The sequence below is a fragment of the Pterocles gutturalis genome, unplaced genomic scaffold, assembly GCF_000699245.1.
Source record: "Pterocles gutturalis isolate BGI_N339 unplaced genomic scaffold, ASM69924v1 scaffold30877, whole genome shotgun sequence".
Classification (NCBI taxonomy): Eukaryota; Metazoa; Chordata; class Aves; order Pterocliformes; family Pteroclidae; genus Pterocles; species Pterocles gutturalis.
In genome coordinates, this window is record NW_010111158.1 from 70 (window position 1) to 22,439 (window position 22,370).

A 22,370-nucleotide genomic window follows, 5' to 3' on the forward strand; every position below is an offset into this window, starting at 1 on the left:
GGAGAGCTAGCTCTCTGCTCTCTGTGGGTGGACCCTAGCTCTCCACCCTCCCAATAGGAATTTAAGGACTCATTCATCTAATTTAGTGACAAAAAGTACAGCTGAAAAAAAAATATAATGGAGGATGTATATTTAGGCTAATCCACATTAGAGGGCAACACCCAGAAAAATCAACAAATTACAGTGAAAAGGTCACCTTCAGACTGAAGTAAAGAACAAAGACAAGAGTTTATAAACTGGTTTGCAATCAACCACAAACATGCCACCTTACATGGCATTTTAATTATAAATGATTACTTCTTAAACAGGATTGCAAGTAACCAAGTCAGATCCTGCCCACTTTTAGCAGGAAACAACATGTTTTGAATGTAATGGTAGCTTGACACCAAAGTTAATCTTGCTCCATATTATGCACTAATTATGCACTGATCAGTAATACAATAATCTCTCTAACATACCTCTGGAATAAGAAGGGTAAGTTTCTTTAGCCAGTCTTGCAAATGATCACTGTCCGCCAGACTGGATTTCACCAAGGAACAACAGTGAGCCCAACTCACCAAGAGCCACATTGAATAATGAGTGACTGAAAGAAAATGAAAATAAATTACACTGTAACTAACAGAATAGGCTTTTTAGGTTGAAGAGTTGCATAGTTCTAGCACATATGACGTTTATTTCAGTCATACTAATGTACAAGACTAAGCCCTTAATGGCATATAAGATATTACCTAAACTCAGAATTTTAACAATATGCTTACTAAATACTGACCATTGTACTAGTGATGACAATTAAATTAGATTACTCTAAGGATTACCAATCTGGGGCACAGCCCTTATCTGCATCTCTACTTCTTAAGCAGCGAGCTGGTACTTTGCTAATGTGTTGTATCCTGTCTTAACATGAACAATTCCCAGGACTAACTAGTTTATCTGTTCCTTTCTTCTTAACAGCTACAAGTAAGACTTTAGTAGGTGATACATAGCATTTACTGAGAATTTGAGTTCATAGACATTAACATCCACAGGGCAGACCAAAGTGGAAAAACTGAATGCAACATATAAACCTAGGAGGACATACCCATATTTGTGTGTCCCTGCACCATACTTTCAACAATTACTTTGATACAGACCTAGTCTGACACAGGTAATCTAGATCTTTTGTAAGAAACCTCCACAAGAGAGACAGATGGGGTAGCTCCAAGGAATTCTGGTCCCAGAATGATTTCTGTAAACCCGAATAAAGGTGACTATCGGTGCCTCTGTTATGGTGTTATATATGCTGCTCTTTGGAAGATAAGAATACAGCTGGTTTTCCTACCAAAAACAGTTCTTCTGCAGGCATAGCTACAATACAAAATTTCAATTTCAAAAAAAAATTTCAATAAAACAATTGCCAGAGAAGGAAAGTCTCTCTGTGTATTCCCACCTAGATTATAACAGCCCTAACACTACCAAGGAATACAATTTTATACCATTGTAATGGTGGAATAAATCAAACATGATTTGTTATCTTCAATATGCTTTCATTACTATTAGTTCATAATATCGTCAACTTCGCAGCACTAACCTTCATGTCTTGATCTGTGATCAGACTGAGCTTTCAACACCCTGAACAGGAAGAAGATAAAGCCATTTAAACTTTCTCACAGAATGTAACACTTAGAAATACAAGTACGCACAAGTAACAACAGTTACTCTTAAGTGCCCACTAAGAAAACTAAAATTTTCATCTTAAAGGGATTAATTCTTGCATCATTCAAAATTAGCAACAATAATAAAACTATTAAAATCTTCAAGTCACCCCCTTAAAGCTTTATGGACTACAAGGTAAAAGTCAAGAAAAAATACCCACAATCCCTTAATTTTATCCAAAAGAGAGCAGATGTAAAACAAAACTAAGAAGTGACCCATACAGAAGAAGCTAGCATTCTTCACAGAGAACCACACTTTACAAACATTTGAAAACTTTAGACCAATTTAAATGTTTGTATTTATTTACTTATACTTCTATAAATTGCAATAAAAAGTTATGAAACCAAAACCATACTGTATATGTTTAAAACTATTCCTGCAACTCAACTAGATGTTAAAGTTAGTTACACTTGCTGATTTGGCTGGAAATGCTCTGAAAGTCCTAAACAATCTTTTAAAAATATGGATACCCATACTATCCATTACTTGGAATCAAGTAATTCTAAAACACCAAATGCAGCAAAAACCATGCCCTCCTCACCATCAGTCTGACTCTGTCAAGATGCAGTTTCATACAGGATTGCTTTTCTTAGGACAGCAAGCAAAAAGGACAAAAATCTCTAATAGCCTGTTTCTGAAGGTAAAATTTTGCCTTCAGTACATGCACTGTCACTAAAACAATAATGGTAATTTCAGCAGTAATAAGCTAATGTTATTAGGATGGGAAAAATAAGTAAAAACCAGCAGATGACTAAGCAGCTTAAAAGTGATTTTACTTTAATTTCTTCTTTACACTGCCTTGAAATTGAGAATGCTAATTGCTACAGACAGAACAAAGAAATAGTTTTGGCATGAGAACTTATGAGAACATACCATATATATTTTGTTGCTCTGTGTCTTATACCCTGACCATTGAGAGTGCTCACCTCTATCCTCTTTCTCACTCCTCCTATAAGGGTAGGGTAACTACCAGAAGAGGTGACTAAGAAAAGCAAGCTTAACGCCTATAGACTTAAATTTCTGATGTAAGTGTTAACGGGGACTACAACTGAAAGAGCTATTTACTTTTTTTAAAGCGGTGATGAAAATGTGCACACTTGATTAGCTTTATTACAAAAATAAAAAGATATTGTACCTAGGTGCCAAGTTGTCATATGTATAAGCAACTGACATAAGTCGCTGAATCAAACTGGTTCCCTGGACAAGTACAAGAAACACCTTTAAAAATTGAAGTCAAAAGAAAAAAAAACAGTTAATATAACAACAAGCTTTTTGATCTGTTTTTAAATTATACACACTGTGTGAATCTAAAACAAACCCACCTGTGTAGAGGGAGGAAGAGCAAAAGACAAATCATAGCATCTCCATAGTTAAAACTTACACTGCTTTTCATTAAGGCAGCTCTAAAATCTTGTGTTTCATTGACTAAGTCTAAACGGTAAAATTTCAGTCTATTTGTCTAAGCAAGATAATTTAACTCGATAGCAAACCATTTATTTGATCCTTTTAGTAAAAATACAGTATTATTTTAAAAGCATAGACTATTCACTTCCTTTTAAAAAATCTTTGGCTTGAGGACACCGGGCTGAAGATGAGGTTGGATATGTAAATTTCACCTGTCTCTGTGACAGGCATTTTATTGAATATACATTCACTTAAAATTACTAATTTTTAGAGAATCTGACAGGCTATACAGAATTTTGAAATCAAAGTCTGAAGAAAGGCTTTTAAAATATTTAAATAGCAAATCCACTGCAATAAAAAATACTCATCAACTGACAACTAAAACCAGTTATAGAAACTGGCAGCAGCATTTACACACAGCCAATGTTAAAAAATTTAATATATTTTATAATTTTCCTCTATCATAGTAGCTTTGGTAATTTAGGGATCTGTTTTGTCAAAAATACCTAACACTTATAGAAGAGTTAAGGTCTTTCCATGTATGACAATGACAAGTGGGAAGTTTGGCTCCAGCTTACAGTTCAGATCTACACTTTCTGGCAATCACAGCTGGTCCTGTGCACAAGAACAATTGATTTTCAGCGAACATATCCCTGATACCAAAATACTACACTTGCTTGGTCTATATTTGGAAATTAGCATGCAGGAATATGGTAGGAAGGTTTAGAAGTTCAGGTAAATTTATCATACACTCAGATATCCCTAGCAGAGTAAGTTATTTTAGTGTTTACTAAAGGAATCTAAAATATATTTAGTGAGGACTGGGACAGCCTATATAACAGGTTACTGTAAAAAAAAAGAAGTAATTTGGAAAACAAAATCTAAGAAAGAGGTATAAAGCACGGGAATTCTGAATTCCCAATTCACGTGCTCACCAATCACCAAGACCCTTTTTGTTCCAGCTTTTAAAACTTCCAGGTTTAAAGCAATTAAAATACTTTTCGGAGGAGAATAACATGTAGGATATAGATTAATAATAGTAACTTTTCTACTACATTGTTTTATTACCAAAATCAAGGCTTCATACAACAAAGGAGCAATTTTTTGAAAGTTCACAAAATGGACACACTCTTCGTCTCTCACCTCTGTCAAACGAGGTATATGAAGGCCCTTTGCATGGTCACTTGCAGTCTTCCTTGATTTGCCTGGCCATGTTCTTTTTCTGTGACTCTCTGCTACACCAGACCAGGCAAAGACATCATGGTAAGCTAAATCCAGATCCGAAGGATCAACAGCAAACTGGCATATCAGTTTCAGCAAGCAAGCAAGACAGTCTAGCTGCCACTGTGAGTAAGGAGAAGATGAAATTTCATTTTTTCAGGCATTTATTTTACATATCAAGTTTATTTTTCATTTCAAGGTACTATGGAACTTGAAATGCAAAGCTTAAGAAAGGTATAAAGGATAAACAGCTAGAACTAACTGGCAAAACCTCACTAAAGAGGAAGGGTATAATCCCCTTACTTCTTATAATGAAAATATTGTCATGATCTAGTCCTATTAACAAGTGCATTCAAGACATTCTGTTACTCAGTGCATTAAATAACACAGGAAATTTGTGCAGGAGTTAAATTCTACAGTTAAAAGCCTTTCCTGCATTGTATTCAACTATAGCGCAGGGTATAACGTATGGTATACAGAAGTACTTTCAAGTTGAATATATTTAACCATGCAGAGACAATATATACTAGCTTAAAAATCCCATTTTGTATTTTAACATCTCTTGTTAGGTGGAAACCACTGATTCATTTACTAACTCTTGAGTTCAATTTCCTTGGCTCTCAGCCATGTGGTTATAGCCAAACATAGCACCTGGTCAGCTCCACCAGCAGAATGTGCATTATCAGAGGAAAATTAACAAAAATAGAGCACCATGTCACAGCACATACATGCGTAAGTCTGAATAGAGAGGACAATTTGTTTCTAATATTGAAAGAATTTTAGAACACACACATCAAAATCAGTTAAAAACAAACTTTTAATAAAAAGTATACCTCCCTTCTTTTTGGCATTTCAGTAACTGTCATCAGTTTTATACATACATGTGTATGCTTGTTCATTTACTTCTTTTTATGTACATGACTCAGAGCTTGCGATATTTATTTTTTTTAATCAAATGCTATGGAATTGAAAATAAAAAACTACTCTAATAAAAAGAAGTTTTCATTATGACATGAATTTACCTCAAACTAGTAACAGAATAATGATGAAAAAGACATATAAGAATTACTAACGATAATGCTCATTATTGAAAAATGTCTTTATTAACACCATAGCCACAAAGCTACCACTTTCGTCTCAGTGCTGACAAGGGGAAATGGTATTTCTTGGCCTCTTCAGAGGGAAAGATAATTAACAGACTATGGCTTTTAAAACAGACTGTAATAAAAGTTTCCAAATAGCAACCTTCCCTAAAACAAGAAGAAAAAACAGCAAAAAATAAAATACCTCCTTCATGTTTGGCAAATTTTGACTTTTTAAAAGAAGCCTGATATGCAATAGTATTATCAATGCAGTTGCAACCATTCCTAAAGATGGAATCCAGTTTATTTTCTAAGATGTTCCCATGATCTACAGTTTTACGTTCTACAAACTAGGAATTTTTAAGTCTAGACAAAAAATTAAACCAAAAATACACAGAAAAATACAAAGGGTGGTTTTTAAATATAAAAAAGTGTAAGTTATGAAGACTTTTTTAAAAAAATTAATTCTTCCAGGAAGTTAGAATATTCAAGAAAAAAATATATGATTGCATAGACTCTTCCGGTTTCAATTACAGAATTCCTTTATTTCACTTACTATAGAAAAGTAGCTATAACAAAGTCTGAAAGTAATGAGGTCTTTCCAAATGTCAGCTATGTTATTCTGGAGAAAGAGGATGAGTAAACACCTACCACAGTCCATGATTCCTGTTCTTTTGGCTCTAAGATTCCAGAATTGAAAATTTCTAGTAACTGTTGGAGCCCTCCAGCAGCAACAAACTGTAAGTATATTATGGAACCAATGTGAGAAAAAGTAAATACAGACATATCACTAAGCTCAGTTAGATATGAATCTAAGCTTTATAAACAAATTTTTAAAAAAATCTGATAAACTATTCAGCTAGATAGTTTATGGAAAACAAAAGAAATAATTGTACACAACTATGACAAATTTACAGGCCTGATAACCCTGAAAAACTTTAAAATGTTATACATAAATTTGAGATAAAAACCGCTAAGACAGATAATGTTTTAAATGGGTTTTAATTTTATGTCTTTTTTTGGAAAACTATGTTAGGTATCACAGAATACTGTAGGAAAATCAAACCTTGCAGCTCCACGTGTTTTTACTATTTTCTATTTGATCTTCACTCGAATCATCTGAGTCTGGGTAAAGATCGCTGTAACTTCCCTAAAGATAAACAAGAACAATTAATTCTAAAAACAAATAATTAAAATACTATAAAATAACTTATCAATGTATACTTTGGTTCAGAGAGAAAAACATATATTCAGTGCAACAAACTCTGTTACCGTAGATTCACGTCTTATTCTCCTGTTGGGCTTTCCCAAAGCTTCAATAATTTCCAGGGCATACAGAAGTTTATGGGCACTTTTTATTCGCAGCAGATCCTTCCAGCTAAAGCCATCATTACCCTTAAAAGATAAAAAAGACAGAAAGCAATTAATACAAACACGTAATGCTGATCAATATGAAAAATGCAAGGAGAGGATTTTTAAAGTGATGTGGACAAATTATTTGGTTTTTAATTTCATCTATTATGTTAAATGAGACAATTTCAAGTATATTTCTATACACAACAATTTGAACAATGTGAATTCAGCAATGAAATTTGAGCAAACCTCCAACATAATAATAAGCTAAAGTACACACAATTTTAAAGTAGAGGAAGCCAAACATTATACTCCAAATTATAATTCCACCAAAATTCTGATGCATGTGTCCATAAATCTTTAATATCTAAAAACTGTTAACATGTAGTTTCAACAACTTTTGAAGAGGAAAAATTTTCATCAATAGGGCAAGAAAAGGTAAGTACCCATGTTTCTGCAATTACAGAAGAGAGTACAAAATGATTACTACCACAACAGCCATAATGTTAAAGCAAGGCTGCAAATGAAGAAACTGCTGCTTCAATTCAAACCAAAAGATTGCAACAATTAGCATTGATTATTCTTTTCATTTATCAAATCATTTTTTAAAGAAATCACAAAATCAAACTTCAGGAACTAAACTAAACTCTGTTTAGTTTAATTTCACAAGAATTATTAGGGTTTTTTATTAGCTTTACTTGTGTCTCAGCATACTTAACATACCTACTATTTAACATTCCTATTTGGGGAAAATTAAACTAAAACACTAGACACTAAATATCCATGTATAATAAAGATAAATATGTAAAACAAGCATTCTTTGTTCACCTGCTCATCTGAAATATTCTGGAATGCCTGCAACATATTAGGGCACGTTGGCAGAAGCATTAACAGTTCCCAGACACGTCTGGATAAATTTTCTGCATGGAGATGGAGTTCTTCACATCTTGCACTCTGACAAATCACAGAACAACCATTCTTATTGCAAACTTCTTTGTGAAAACAACCTTGCTAAGATTTCGAAGTTCAAAAATGTATTTATTCTTAATTAAAAAGCTGCCTGTTTCCTATCCTAATGTAAATCCATAAATGGAACATGACAGTTGAAGTCTCACTGAACCTGCAAGAAACTAAGTTCCATTACCTTTGAATGTAAATAAAACTTAAAAATAAACTACTGGTTTGAATATACTAGTGGTTATTTAATTCCCCACAAGCTAATAATGGCATATAAGACAGAAAACTCAAGTTTTTGCAATAAAACCTTTATAAACCTTTCTTCAAGCCAATTCCCATTAGTAGTCACCACATCTATTTAAGTAAATATTCTTCATTAAGAATTACTTTTTCATAGCTTCTACAACATTCAGAACATTTAAAATATGTCAGAACAAGGTTGTCAAGAAATCCAGAAAAACCATGATAATGGTTATACCATATGTGAAATGTGCATAGACACACAATAAACATGTCTAGCGATTGGATAGAGTACACAAGAAATAGGCTAGATAGGAAAAATAGATCAAATTAAGACTTAAATGTAATTATTCTAATAAAATTACTCTAAATTACCTCACTGTCTTCCATAGCCACCTCTCCAGAAGGAGGCTTAAAAGAGGCAAGCATCTCTAACAAATCAAAAAGGGTGGTAAGATGTGGTTCTTGCAGGAGTAAAAGCATTGGAATGTTGTCCTTCTGAGGAGGAGGTAAGCAAGATGCTGGAAGCTGGACACCTTCACCTTTACGTTCTCTCCTTGGTGCACCGAGGGATACAAACACCATCTAGAAACAGAGAGAAACAAAAAGGAGGAGAGAGAGAGAATATTTAAAATGCATGCTAAAGCCATGGAATGTTTTCAACAGTATCAGAATTAACTTAAAGATACATCAATAACTTTGATGTAAAATCTTTACTGAGCAGCATTTTGAGCAATTCACTGAAGGCATTCATCGCGTAGTTGCATACACTTTTTGCTGTTGTTACAGTAGATGGTCCTGTTTCCCTGTCCCTCACCACTTACTTTGCTATTCAGGCTGGGGAGACTCTAATATCAATCTGACTTCTCAGTACATTAATGAAATGGCACAAAAACTAATCCAGAGGAAAAACAAGATAAATTGTCTCAAAGGACCAGAAGAATGCTGGTGAGGGCATAGCAACACAAATAGCAGTGTAGCTAGAAAAGCAGACATTTGTTACACTGGCATAACCACGTTGTAGAAAGCCATTTTCAGATTAACTCTTCCTGTTGACTCGTTATCAGCATGGGATAACATGTATCGATCACACCCAGAAGAAACTAACGACTGAAGACACAGTCCAACATATCATCCGATTTGGAACCACAAGAGTCAGGATAGACCAATTGCCACAATTGCTAACAGCCAGCAACGGCACATGTCATCATATCAACCAGTAATAATATTTCTAAATGGCTGTTAGCAGATCCCTAAAGTGTACAGTATGAGTTTAGTCTTCCTTTAGAGAGAAAGAACTTATGTGATGGTCTGCTGCTAAGTTTTGTTATACTCCAACCTCCTCAAACAGTCATTATGCCATTCACACTTACACAAATCAAATCAGCCTTTTCCATACTGTTGACCTCAGCAAACTTATGAGTAGACCACTCTAACAGGAACTTTGAATTGAGATAAAAAATTAGAGATAAGCATTAAAAAAAAATGCTTCAGATTTAACTTGTGAAAGGAGAGAGCTAGTCACTGCTACTATGGAATTAGTATGTATTCAACAACACAGACAAAATGTGGATATTTGGTTCTGTTTTCACTGGTCCCTTGTTTTCCCCGATGAATGAAAAACCTGAAATTTTTATTTTCTTCCCTGAGGTCTCACATCTGCTAACATAACCAGAATTAGGCTTTAAAATTTCTTAATTATTTTTAAAACATCAAGGACCAACAGCACTAGTTTGATCTTACAGGACACCATGAAACAACTAGTTTCAGAAAACTGTAGGATGCTCTGAAAGCAAAGTACACCTTCCACCACCACTACATAAATCAGTTGCACAAGACTAAAGCAACATATCAACCAATCTTTTTCAATGACTGCTATCTATACGCTGGTAATACCTGCATATCCTTAAAACCCAATTCATGAAGTGTTTTTTCATCATAATCAGTTGTCAGTTCATGCCCAGATGAAATCATTCTCACGGGTCCCATGAGGCCACCTAGGACAAAAACATATTTCAGTAAATTTCTGTAACCACAGTTTCACTTTCTAATGAAAGTTCTAAGACTTATTTTTAATAGTACACCCTTCACTAGCAATTAAAATAAGGCAAAAACTTAACACGATTTCCTTATGAAAACTGTTTTTTACAGTAAACTAAATTTACTTGCATATACTCCAGAATAACCTTTTCAATAACACTTCACCCAATCTTGTAGTGAAAAGTGTTCACAATACAGATGAAAGCACATCTTCTAAATATTCTGCAGTAAATTATGTTATGCCAGAGGAGGATAATGGAAAATGATTGTGATCAATAAAATCCTTTTGTACCACACCTGTGATAAAGTCAGCAAAGGCAAAGAAGCAATGATTAATCTTAGTTAAATGTAATTTGGTACTGAAGACATCAGATACTTCAGAAAGGAAAAACTGAAAGCAGGAACCCAGAATTACAATGCACAATGGCTTTAAACCTCAAGAGTACTCATATAGTTCTAACCACTAATTCTGGTGCACAAAGATATTTGTCATGGACTGAAATTTGCTACGCTTTTCAGCTCCCGTTCTTACAAGTACGCCTTTCCCAACATTAGGCCCTGGCCCTTCACACCAGTGAAGAGCAGCTTTACACTGACACTATTCTGAAGAAGCCTCATTGAAATCCCAGTGCTGAAGTAAAGCTTATTTTTTTTAACCTCTTGCAGAAATCTTGGGAGGTACTCAGTATACAGTGGTGGAAAGACAGGCTAACAGGAGTGCTAAAGGAGAACAACAGCAAAAGAAAATGCTAGTCAGAGTTAACAACAGATGAAACAAAGTAGTAAAAAAAAAAATGCAAATCTAGAATTCCAAAAGCCAAAGTTGTTACAAAAATTCTGTTATCTCTATTTCGTGAAATTGAAATCCCATCCAGGGAAATAACAAAAAACCAATTAAGGACAACAAGTTTTAGCCCTATAAGGAAAAGGCAAGAGGAAAACTTGTACTCTGACATCATGAGACTTCAGTTTTTAATGTAATTTAATAAATTCTGCTCAGATTTCTACCTCAGTTGATGAAATAATTGTGACTTCAGGTTCCAAATCAGGAATTGGGTTTTTTTTGTTGTAGAATAACTAATACAGATGTATTAAAATGGACACAGTAAAAGGTCACTGAGACAGAAGTGTGCACTACATACTTTACAACACATCTCCTGTGATGCAGAATGACCCAAGGTTTTAAGTGTAAACAGTCAATACACTGAACTATAACTCATAGACATCTTTGTGACCAACAAAATGTTATTAGAAAGTCCTTCCTTTTTTTTTTAAAGCTATACAAAACAGCGCCCAAAATAGGGTATGGATGAGTAAAGCACAGGTTTTAATCGCAAGTCTCAATTTCAGTCCTATCTTCTCAAAATTAGCAGTTGAAAAGTAAAAATCATGTGACTAGATTACTCCAAACACACAGTGGCATGCAGAGAACAATGAAGAAACGCTTCTTCAGGAGTTTGGCTAATAAGAGATTTAACCTATTACAGGATTTTATGCACCTATCAGCCAACACTGGTATTAATTACAAGACAAAGCACTTAGATGCATTAATACAGGTTTTAAACCTAGTGAAGGACATTGGGTTTATGAATCGACAGATAAAACTTTCATGGTTCTCCAGCTTCCCATAGTTACGATACGTTAATAATTAGTGTAATAAGCACAGAAAAAAATAAAACATCCACAAAAAGCATACAAAATCACAGATGTCAGCACAGGCACTATACAAAACAGAAGACACTGTACATACGTAACACAACTGAACTGCAGCTGCTAGGACTGCAATTCTGAATTTTCTGTATCATGTTTCTAAAATCCTAGCTAAAACAAAAATAAAAATTTCTGCTATATGGCTATACTTAGCAGAAAACAAGATAGTTTCTTCACTAAAACAGCTTCTGATGAGTCACTAGAAAAGCATTTCACAAAGATAGTAATTAAGATGTCAGAAATTCAGTCTGGTTTACTGACAGTGTGTCTCATTAAACCATTTTTTAAAAAAGTTGTTAAACTATGAAAAGAAAGTCAGATTCATGTTTACACATATTCCAATGGTCAGTGGTGTTGGAAAAAGATGTTTATGGACTGAACTCATTCAGATAATACATATTACATGCTAACTCTTACTCATAATGAGAAACAAAAATAGAAAACATTGCGGAGATGGAGAAGATAATTCAGAAAACATTATGAACAGCAATAAGCGATAACTATACTACAATATTTAGCACCAACAGGATTTAGAAAATGTCCTCCTTCTAAAGAATAAAGCAGAAATTTTCGTTCCCTTTCTTTACCTGTTTTGAGTGAATAACAAGAGGAAGCATATTAATCACACTGTAAGCAAGCAATGACCACCTCAGGAGCAAGGTGACATTCCAAATTAAGAGCATCAAAAGAGGACAAATAATCATTTTTGCTACAGGATGATCATAAATTAAAAAGCAGTTGCAGGAGTAAGGAAAATCTCACACCTGACTGGAATACATATATGTAGGATATAAATCATGAACTTGAACTATAACTTCAAATTCTGAATCACTGGGAGAGCCAGAAATGAATACATTTCACACAACACAGAATAAGGTTCTAAGTAACAGAATCTCCAAATTACAGAAAATAACATAATTACTTAAAACAATGAGAAGAAAAATAATGTGTGGAAAAGTCTATTGGGACTTGGAGATTGGCTAAATCTAACGACCTTTGGCAGACCTAAGTTTTCTTTGCTATTTCAAATAAATGGTAGCACTCAAGAAACAACACAAAAGCAAAGGTGATGCTAACTATAACTACAGCTAGAAGAAAATAAATCATAATGCTTGCTTATTTAGGATATCTCTGGAAGAAAAAAACAATCTTCTAAGCTCTAAATGGATGAACCCTCATAAGGGCAAAAAATACAGTTATGAGTCCTACAGCTTACCAGGGAAATCCCCTTTGCGGCTGCTTTGGCCAAACTCCTGAAGCTGTGCTTGTTGATTTATCTGCTCCTTCTGCAAATTTTCGTACCAATGGGTGACTTCTGCCCGTAGATCAGCCACCTGATCACTAGGATACATTTCTATAGTCATCTGAAATAAAACATATTTTTCAAAGTGCACAAGGGGCTTACTGAAATCTAACAAGGTAGGATGTACTTTTAAAAGGGCTTTTAAATCACCTTGTCAGGAAGTCCAGCTGGCTGACATACAATTCTTAGTGGTAGTGACTGTTTGTCACTCAGGGCTTTCAAGTGACTGCTGATACCAGTGCCTTCAATCTGCCACTGTCTCAGATGATACGCAAACCTTAAGAACAGGCAAAAACATTGAAAAAGTATTTTTTTCAAAACCTATTTAACACAAACATTTGATAAGTAATGAAAGACAAAACTTGCAACTTTATTCACTGTTTCTTTCAAAGTAGGAGGAAGTTATTGATATTCTCACGGTTTTTCAAATAAATCTAAAATAACTCTGAAAAAGTTTCTTTGGTGAGGGATGGGGAAAAACAAACCATATCTGTACGTCTATATACAAGGACAAGGGCCAACTCGTCTAACTGTTTAAACCTTACATATTGCCTTTCAAAATTGTCCACTACTGTCCTTACTTTACACAAAGAAAAACAAATACTTAAATTAATAATAAATCATAACTTCTTACAATAAGAAGAATGTAAAACAATTCTGCATCCAAATATGTCAATATTTACCTTCTCCTAAAAGCCTCCAGGTGTGTCTTCAGCATTAAGAGTCCTCTTTCAATAATGGTCAGACTTGAATGAGAGTCTTGCTCAAGGTTACTAGAAGCTATCATCAGACTCTCCATACACTTGCTAATAAATTCCTGTTCTTTTTCCAGACCAGTTTTACCTGCAATATCAGTTAAAGCAAGTTATACATGCACAACTTTGGGACTATGCATTTTAATACTAAGAATAAAAAGAGGATAACACTATTTTTTGAAACATTTTAAATAGAAAATAAAAATAAAAAGTCATACCATTGATATAATAAGAGTTGATATACTGGATAGCTGCTCGACTGACATCAACAGACTGTGCTCTTAAAGCAATGCCCCAGAACTGGTCCATTCCACACAACTGGTTTGACAAAAGCAAAACAAACACAGAAATAAAACATTGCCTCATTATTTTACTGGGAGTGATGCTTTTCTCACACGAGACATTTTATTTGCCTCTTGATACAATTACTAAAAATATCTGGTTTTCCCCTGCTTGGGCTCTCACCACTGCACACATCAATTACTATAAAATTCTAACTTTCACAGACATATTTTCATACTTTGAAAAAGCATTAGGAGAACTGGTTAACATTCAAAACAGTGAATTTTCATTTTTGACAAACAGCAATACTTTTAAGTGAAGCCTTAAAACCACAACTATTGTTGGTATTCACCTCAAGAAGAGGAATTTTGATATAAAATTGCCTCAGATCAATTCACAGAAAAACATCCTATACATCATTATATTTCTAAGACATTGTCTCTGTATAAAAAACTACAGAAGAAAAACTTCTGAAGTACATCACACTTAAACCAAGACACATTTTACAACAGATTTCTAGTCATAACAGACTGTTACCTGAACTTTCTTATTTATAAAAGTAAATCTTACAAACCCACTCTTTAAACACAACAGTGAATACAGTTCAGTTATGCTAAGAATATGAAAAACTGCACAAAGATATGCAGACAACAGGTATCACTTTCTTTGTGGTTTACTATCTCTGCTTATAAAGTCAATAAATTCTCAAGAGATAATGCTGTTACAGTAAGTCATTTAACTTTTCCCTTCCCTCAGAAAGAAGAAAAACATGAGCACAGAATCTAGGCTTACCTCTGAGTTTGAGCCACCATCATATGCACTAGTAGCCAATCGAGCCAAATTACACAAATGCTGGAAGAGGTTTAGGCCAGTCATACTAATAGTTTCAGGTTTTAGTTGTGGCATCTAAATAAAATGAATGCACACTTTAGTATGGAAAAAAAAAATTCAGTGATGGGACAAATAGGAATTGCAGGGTATTTATTTCATTAGCACAGATAAACATTGTTGTTACTACCAGTCATATTCGAACTTAGTAGGTAGATCAATTAAAATTTATTCTTGCAAAAGATCACATTCTCTGAATTTTACATACAATACAAAAAAAAGCAACTATTATTGGATTAAACAAACCTGTTTTCTCTATCACTGATTTGGACTGCAACAGTGCAGAAGGAACAAAAATTACAATTGCAACATTAGCTACTTATCAACAGCAAGACAATTTGTTAGCATACATGACGTATCCATTCAAAAAACTCATACACTTGTAAAACTAGTCAAAAACTGTATAACCTTGAAAAAAGAACTAGACTACATTAATTATTGCACAATCTATCCAATTTGCAATGTCATCTGCTGAAATGGACGAGACCCCTTGCAAAAAACTCTACTGTTGCATGTTCGTATTTTCAGTGGATGTATGGATGAGATTCACACGCCCATCCCAAAAAGAAAATTTTTTGTTTTAGTCAGGTAGCTATATATCTATCATAAAGGAAAGTATATTTTTGGGTGACTTTTTTCCAAATTGAACTGAAGCGCTACATAGCTTCAGATACAACACGCACAGTATTTGCAAAGAAGCAGCCAACTAAATACTAGTGTGAAAAGAATTCACGTCCTTCTTCCCTCCAAGAAGAGAAAAATCACTGCATGACAAATGGGGCCCTCCCAGACTACTGACGATGTATTTTTCATAGAAACAATTTTAAATATGTTAAACAGTGCTGATATGGAAAGAAACACTTCTATTAGAATTAATAAGGTTGCAATTAACTCTACATACCTTTTCCAAAAAAAGATGCTTGTAAGTCTCCATACCCATAGCATGCTGATCTTTACTTCGTACTTGATTTAAAAACCAGTGTAGTGCATCATCATAACATTCAGAATCTTCTACTAAGCAGTGCCACAGTATGTCTACTTGTTCTAAACTCAACCCTAAAATTAGGGAAGCATTTTTAACTATTCCTTTTTAACATCAAATATATAGCAATATTCTACAAAACCCAAGAATACATACAGAAAAATCAGAATAGTTTTTGTCAAGACAAGAAATTTTTGGAAAGAACAAAATAAAAATGCACCATCTACCAATCAGGAATCACACACTTGTCTCCTTTTAGAGCTGTCAATCAGCTACAGTTTTTGGTCATCAGTGGTGTCAGTTGTTCCTAAACCAATGAGTAGAATGGGGTGGCCTAACATCTCGTACCAAACTAGGTTGTTTCTCAGTTCATGAGTAATTACTGGGCACAACCTAGAGTCCAGCTTTGAGCTCGGTATTGAGACTGTGGATGAAAGTAGCATCTCTACAGCTATTTTACTGTTACTCCTTTTAATAGGTTTATTGGCTTAGTTGGCATATAAACATTTGTGATCCCAACAAATTTCTTTAAAAAGAAATGTGGCTATCCTATCAACAATAGCAAATACACTGTTACAAGTTTTTTTGCTCTTGGCTACAGATGGCTACAGATATTCTCATTCATTACTATTCTCTGATGACCAGAGGGACAAGCCATATGTTGTATGCCAGCTTTGACTACCTGTAATGAGATTACCCAGATAACTCCTCCCTTCAGTCGTTTTAATAAATTACCTGAATATACAATCGGAGGAAAGTCTGTACAGAGCTGATGCTGAGACAACACTGAAGGCTATTAGTTTACAAGGGCCTAAGAAGAGAGTGGCCAGAACGATTTATGGAAGGGAAAGCCACCAAGGATTACTAAAAACACAGAAAACTATGTTCAACTTCGAATTCCAGCTGCCACATCAAAAGATTTCTATTTTTAACCTTTTAGAGTGAAAAGTTTTCAGCATCTGTACAGATCAACTATTATGCAGAATACCATTTGTGCAAAAGACCCTACAAGGAGTGTAAACCAATTTATGACAGTATTAAAACATAAAGAATTATGCCCTTTTGGTATCACAACTTACAGTGCATTCCAGTAAAAGACCTCTGGGAACACTGTGGACATCAATCAAAACCCAAACATATATTATCTTCATTTCAGTAATTACTACCATCCTAATACTTAGAAAAACTGAAGCACAGAGAACGTAAAAAAACATAAAACCAAAAAAATCTTCCTTCTTTTGAAACAGTATCAGAGAATATTTAAAACTGTATCTGTTTAAAATATTATATTTTTTAAGCTGATATTGATTACTAAGAACTACATGAGCCTTACTACAAGGTGCTTCTCTGGTAAGATAACCTCAAATACTTACTGAAATGATCTGGTGATCCTAGAGTTGAAAACACACATGTCAGGAATTGAAGACGAACCTGAACTTCTGCACTGTGGCTGTATCTAAAATTTAAATTTGTATAAAAATGGAAGTTTAATTTTTTATTGTCATAACTTTTTTCTCACTCACACATGTGCCTCTTAAAAGCATAAGTAAGTTTTTCTTTTAAGTTTCTTTCTGAACTCCTGATTCAGTACGTAGTCTATAGTCCAGTTGTTTGGTGTGGTTCTGTAACACGTACAGCGGAATGACACACTAGCAATTACTCAATAAGGTACTTTTTGGTTGGTTTTTGGGGGGTGGGAGTGGGGGTTTTTTGGTACACAGTCCAGCATCATTTTGTCATTAGCACCTTGCAGGGTCTGACCTTAATTTTTTTCTGAACTTTTAAAATGGTGATATTTCTACTCTGAATTTCATAACTTACACAAAAATATTAACTTTTATTTCTATTTCTAAGATAGAAGCTTAACGGTCAAAGGCTCAGTAAAACATATTGTTTTGCCTGAATTTAAAGCAATTCATCCCACTTTCAAACAGCTTTTTAAGTAATTTCTCACTAGAGCAACATCCAATATAAAGGTGTATGATGAAGTAAAAATTCGACCGATAAATACCAACATTTTTCAATTGCAGATGCCCGTATTTCTGTACTGACTTTGACATCTGTCAAAACATGAATAGTCTATTCCTCTGGGATTGGGAAGCTAGAAATTGTATCACTTGTGTATATACACCTAATTTTAAACATACAGTTTGGAAAGTGCAGATGAATGTGTTAAACAGAAAAAAAACTACTGCAATGGTTGATAGTAATAGATTTTAAAACTTTCTGAAACACTTGAATAGTTTTATGATATGAAATCACTTTAAATTTATTTGCATATATAAAATCTTTGTGTTTTACTTGTAAACAAATATTTAACATAATGTTTTACAAAAACGACATGAGAGTTGTTGCAAGGTTTTTTAAGGAAAAGGAAGATATTTAAAATGTTATTTTTTTTTACAGACCCTTGTCTCTCTAAGCATGTAATGTCCCTACAGAAAGCATTTACTTGTAAGAACACATCAGAAGCACCAGAATAAACATAGAAAAGAAACATTTAAAAACATAAAATATCAAACACTCAAAGTCAGTTGTGTACTTACAATGCATGTTTATGTCGTCCTTCCCTGACTGCCTGAATGTAGTGTACCAAATTATCAAAGAAAAGTTTCATCATATTAAGTTCCTTTTCTGCCCACCTGTGTCAATTTAAAGGGCAGAATGTATTACAGTTTGCTTAAAAATATCAGAATAGCTACAGAAATTAGACACGGAATTATAGGCAAATTGCATACACATAAAACCAAAGTAAACATTCAATTTTCCATCTACCATGAATTCAGGAGTATTCTCCAGTACAGTATTCTTCTTCATTGTCATGCATAAGTCTCTACAACGTCATTATTTTCAGGCATAGGACTGACAACACTCCCTTTCGAGACAGTAAAAACTCTTCCTAAAGGCCCTAATTCAGAAGAAGTCTTAAGCCAAAACTCAGAACTGGGCATATATTTAAATGTCATGTCAAAAAGGCAAAAAAAAATTGCTGATAATCACTGTAATGTTTCCCAGAAGTTCCAGTAGTCTGTTCTCTACAGTTAGACCAGCTACTTATATAGTTTGTCCCAGTAAGGAATGCTATATTATGCATCTTCACCTTTCAAAGGTTTTCTTATAAACTGAATCTTTTATTACTCAGAAGCATTTGATATACAATCAGAACAGAATGACATAACATCAAGTTATTACAACCTTTTACAGTATACCAAAAGTGGATGTCCAGTTCTTTCTGCAAGCCCTTTGGAACTTCAGGAGGGGGGCGGGTGGTTAAAAAAAACAAATTAGTCTGCACCTCAGTTACAACAGTAGTGCGTATTATGAAGAAATCTAGGTCTGAGTGATTAGACAAGCTCATACATATCCACCAGAAAAACAGACAGATGATAACTGTAGGTCATTATTAATTTGGACCACACTAAAGGAGCAGGCCTTGCAGCAGTCCCCTAAACGTCACCACTTCTGTTGGTTTAGTCTGTTGCAGACAGAGGGCTACTTACATAGTTATCCAATGTGTATCGTAACTGCTCCCAAATTGTTGAAACGTACCAAACAGCTTTGGAAGAAGACGAAGTGAAACTACTACTGATCTAAAGGAGAAAGAGAGAAATTATTACAATATATGATTGTTATGAAACAAAAACAGTCACTTTTAGAAATACTTCGAGAAGCTCGGCTTCAGTGAGCAAGAAGGCAAACTGAAAGTACTGTAAATACCTGTGTAAAATTTACCAGTATGTCAGCCAATTAGTTGTATGCATCTGAACTACACATATTTCAAATTCTTTACATGTAATACCTTGGACACACAGCTGTTGGACAAGTATAAAAATAAAACAGTATACATTTTTCTTATTGAAAATTGTTTACATTTTAAAAGATAAACATCGATTCTCGAGTCTCATATAACTTATTTCGTGAAATTTCAGCAAAATTAGCATGGTTTTTCTATAAACAGATGACAGCAGAAATAAATCTGCCTCAAGCTCATTACAGACACAAGTAGGTGTGCATTGTAAGACAACTATCTAGGAAAACTTAAGAAGAGCATAAACTGCATGTAATGGAACTTTCATCTCAGTGATAAGTATTTCTTTTATTAATTAATATCTTGTATACTTGTAACTTGTCTCACAAATACAGCTCTTAACAAAAAGGTACTGATATAACACTGCAGGTGATGTCCAGCAGTTGACTGGTTGTATCAAAAAAATAAATTCCACTTTTGCCAGTCTTCAGACTACACCATCTCACAGCTTTGGAAGGTATTAATGCAATTTATCTGAGGTCAAGGTATTACTTCTATCTCCAGATGCTTCTTTACAGAAATTATGCCCCACAACAGAATTGGTGGAAAAGAACTTGTCTGTTCCTCAGCCACTTGCATGTAAAATCTAAATTTCAGCTCAAAATGCTCATGCCAAGGCACTTGACCTTCCACTTTACTGGCTAAGATGTGGACCTGATTTTACCAAATGGTAGGAAGGCAATAACCTCTGGCAGAAGGGAGAACAGACAAATGCATCAAGATGAGAAATTCAGGACAGTGATAGAGTAGAAAAAAGGAACATCAGATATATCCACACCACCTTGAAAACTATTTTTATACTTTTGCTTTTGCCTGGTTTAACCTGTCTTCCTGCAAAATAAAAGAACTGTTATAGTCAACTTGGATTTCCTATATGTTGCAAAAATAGATACATGTAAAAACAGATAATGTATGATTTAAGTTACCTGTTGTTTGCTAAATTTTCTAAGCAGCCTTCAATAAATCTCATTCGAATCTGTCTGTCAGTGAACCAGCACACTAAAGAACAGAGCAGCTTCTCTGCTTCATTTATTAACCCTTCAGAGAGATGAATCTACAGCAAGTAGAAAGAAAGGTCATTGAATAGTATATATTTATTTTCTTTTAAAAAATATTCATTTCTGGTATTCAACTTACTGCATCTTCATCCTGGACCAGGTCCCACAAAAGGGTATTTCCTTTCTTACAAACATTATCCAAATTAATGTCCGTCACTGCATTGCTATTATATTGATGTTTATGAACTGCTGGTCCTGAACAAAATATAAAGACCGTTATTGAATAAATAGAAGGAACAATCTAATCTGAACGTTATTCCCTAAGTGCATGAACAGCAACATGCTCTATTTGTAAACTTTAAAGTGCATGCAAAAACACCGTAATTGCAGCCTTTTTTCACATGTGGGTTCTTAGAAGAAGACAAAATATTATGACCATACAAGAAGTCAAGAGGGCAATTAAGCCAATATTTACACTGTTTTTGGCTAATGGCAAAGTGCAATAAAAACAGTACTTCAGAACTGCAGATGCAGGTGCAATCGTTTTTTAATTTAGTTAGATTTATTTCATAGTGTAATTAAAATATTTCTTAAGTCTTTCTGTAGTGTTGTGGTCTGAAGGGAGGTATCTTTATAACTACCATAGTTGGAAACTAAGAAAGAAGCACATTTCAATAAATTCCCCTCATACTGCATGATCTCCTATATCTAACTAAAAAACAGGAAAAACAAACACCATTTTTTATATACAATAGAGTATCAAAGTGCATGATTTTAGAAACTCATCATGTTTTCATGGCACTGATAGAGGTTTTCACTCTTCTATGTGGCCACAGCTGGCACCATTCATTTATCTACTGCTTGATACTATTTTCATGTAACAGCAAAGTCAAGTAGAAAATTTAGATTGCATGCAGAACACTGTAATTATTTGCAGATGCAAAACTAAAGGTGTCAAAAATAAATCTGCACTGAAGGCCTCAGGCTCAAACAATAATTTGGATCTTCAGTAAAATGTGTGTATCTATGGAAAATACTGAAAAAATATGCTGATTTATAGTATGTTTCAACTACAAACTTTTAGTAGTTTATTTAACTCTGTAGCATAGAAAAAAAAAATCCTTCCAAATTTCCAGCATCAGACTGAACTTGTAGTTCTGTTCCACATAACAAGAAATGTTAAGCCTAAAGAAAAAAAGAGGCTTCTTACTCAACTGTGTTTCAGGAAAAGTTATAAATAAGTACTGGGTTTTACTGTCTGCTGGAAGATAGCAAACTTGGTTCTCCCAGACCAGTGAAGAAAAATTTCAAACCTTTGCTAACCATACCCTCCATTATATTTCAAAGGAGGATAAAACAGTAAATAAAGCTGCCACAATAGCATATGGAATGATGACATAATTGTTGAGAAGTGTTTTAGTAGCATCTCAAATTACACCCTGAAGTCAACTAGAAGATTTGGCAGTGTAAGATGAAATAGCATAAAATGCCCTTTAAGGCAAGCTTCCTAGTTATATTTTAAGTCATTTTACCAAAATTATCCTCTGTACAGCCCATTATGGTTAATTCATTTAAGACAACAAATGTACAGAATCACAGCAAGATCCACTCACCAGAAGAAAAATTGCATAAGGTTTCAGAGAAGAAAAAAAAAA

The 22,370-nt window shown here is 34.1% G+C and overlaps 1 protein-coding gene across 1 annotated transcript in view; it reads right to left on the reverse strand.

Moving 5' to 3' along the window:
• Positions 1-458: 458 nt before the first annotated feature.
• LOC104461912 (ubiquitin carboxyl-terminal hydrolase 34-like) overlaps positions 459-22,370 on the reverse strand; it is a gene marked incomplete at both ends in the record, with an annotated part of 61,783 nt that continues 39,871 nt past the window's right edge. The window contains 21 exons of the mRNA XM_010073655.1: positions 459-583; positions 1,568-1,608; positions 2,828-2,910; positions 4,240-4,440; positions 6,051-6,137; positions 6,466-6,549; positions 6,672-6,794; positions 7,581-7,706; positions 8,325-8,534; positions 9,846-9,946; positions 12,916-13,063; positions 13,153-13,279; positions 13,686-13,845; positions 13,976-14,075; positions 14,832-14,945; positions 15,829-15,983; positions 17,283-17,365; positions 18,456-18,551; positions 19,410-19,499; positions 20,644-20,771; positions 20,855-20,970. Coding sequence (XP_010071957.1) covers positions 459-583; positions 1,568-1,608; positions 2,828-2,910; positions 4,240-4,440; positions 6,051-6,137; positions 6,466-6,549; positions 6,672-6,794; positions 7,581-7,706; positions 8,325-8,534; positions 9,846-9,946; positions 12,916-13,063; positions 13,153-13,279; positions 13,686-13,845; positions 13,976-14,075; positions 14,832-14,945; positions 15,829-15,983; positions 17,283-17,365; positions 18,456-18,551; positions 19,410-19,499; positions 20,644-20,771; positions 20,855-20,970 — 2,498 coding nt within the window. The remainder of the gene's footprint in view (positions 584-1,567; positions 1,609-2,827; positions 2,911-4,239; positions 4,441-6,050; positions 6,138-6,465; positions 6,550-6,671; positions 6,795-7,580; positions 7,707-8,324; positions 8,535-9,845; positions 9,947-12,915; positions 13,064-13,152; positions 13,280-13,685; positions 13,846-13,975; positions 14,076-14,831; positions 14,946-15,828; positions 15,984-17,282; positions 17,366-18,455; positions 18,552-19,409; positions 19,500-20,643; positions 20,772-20,854; positions 20,971-22,370) is intronic.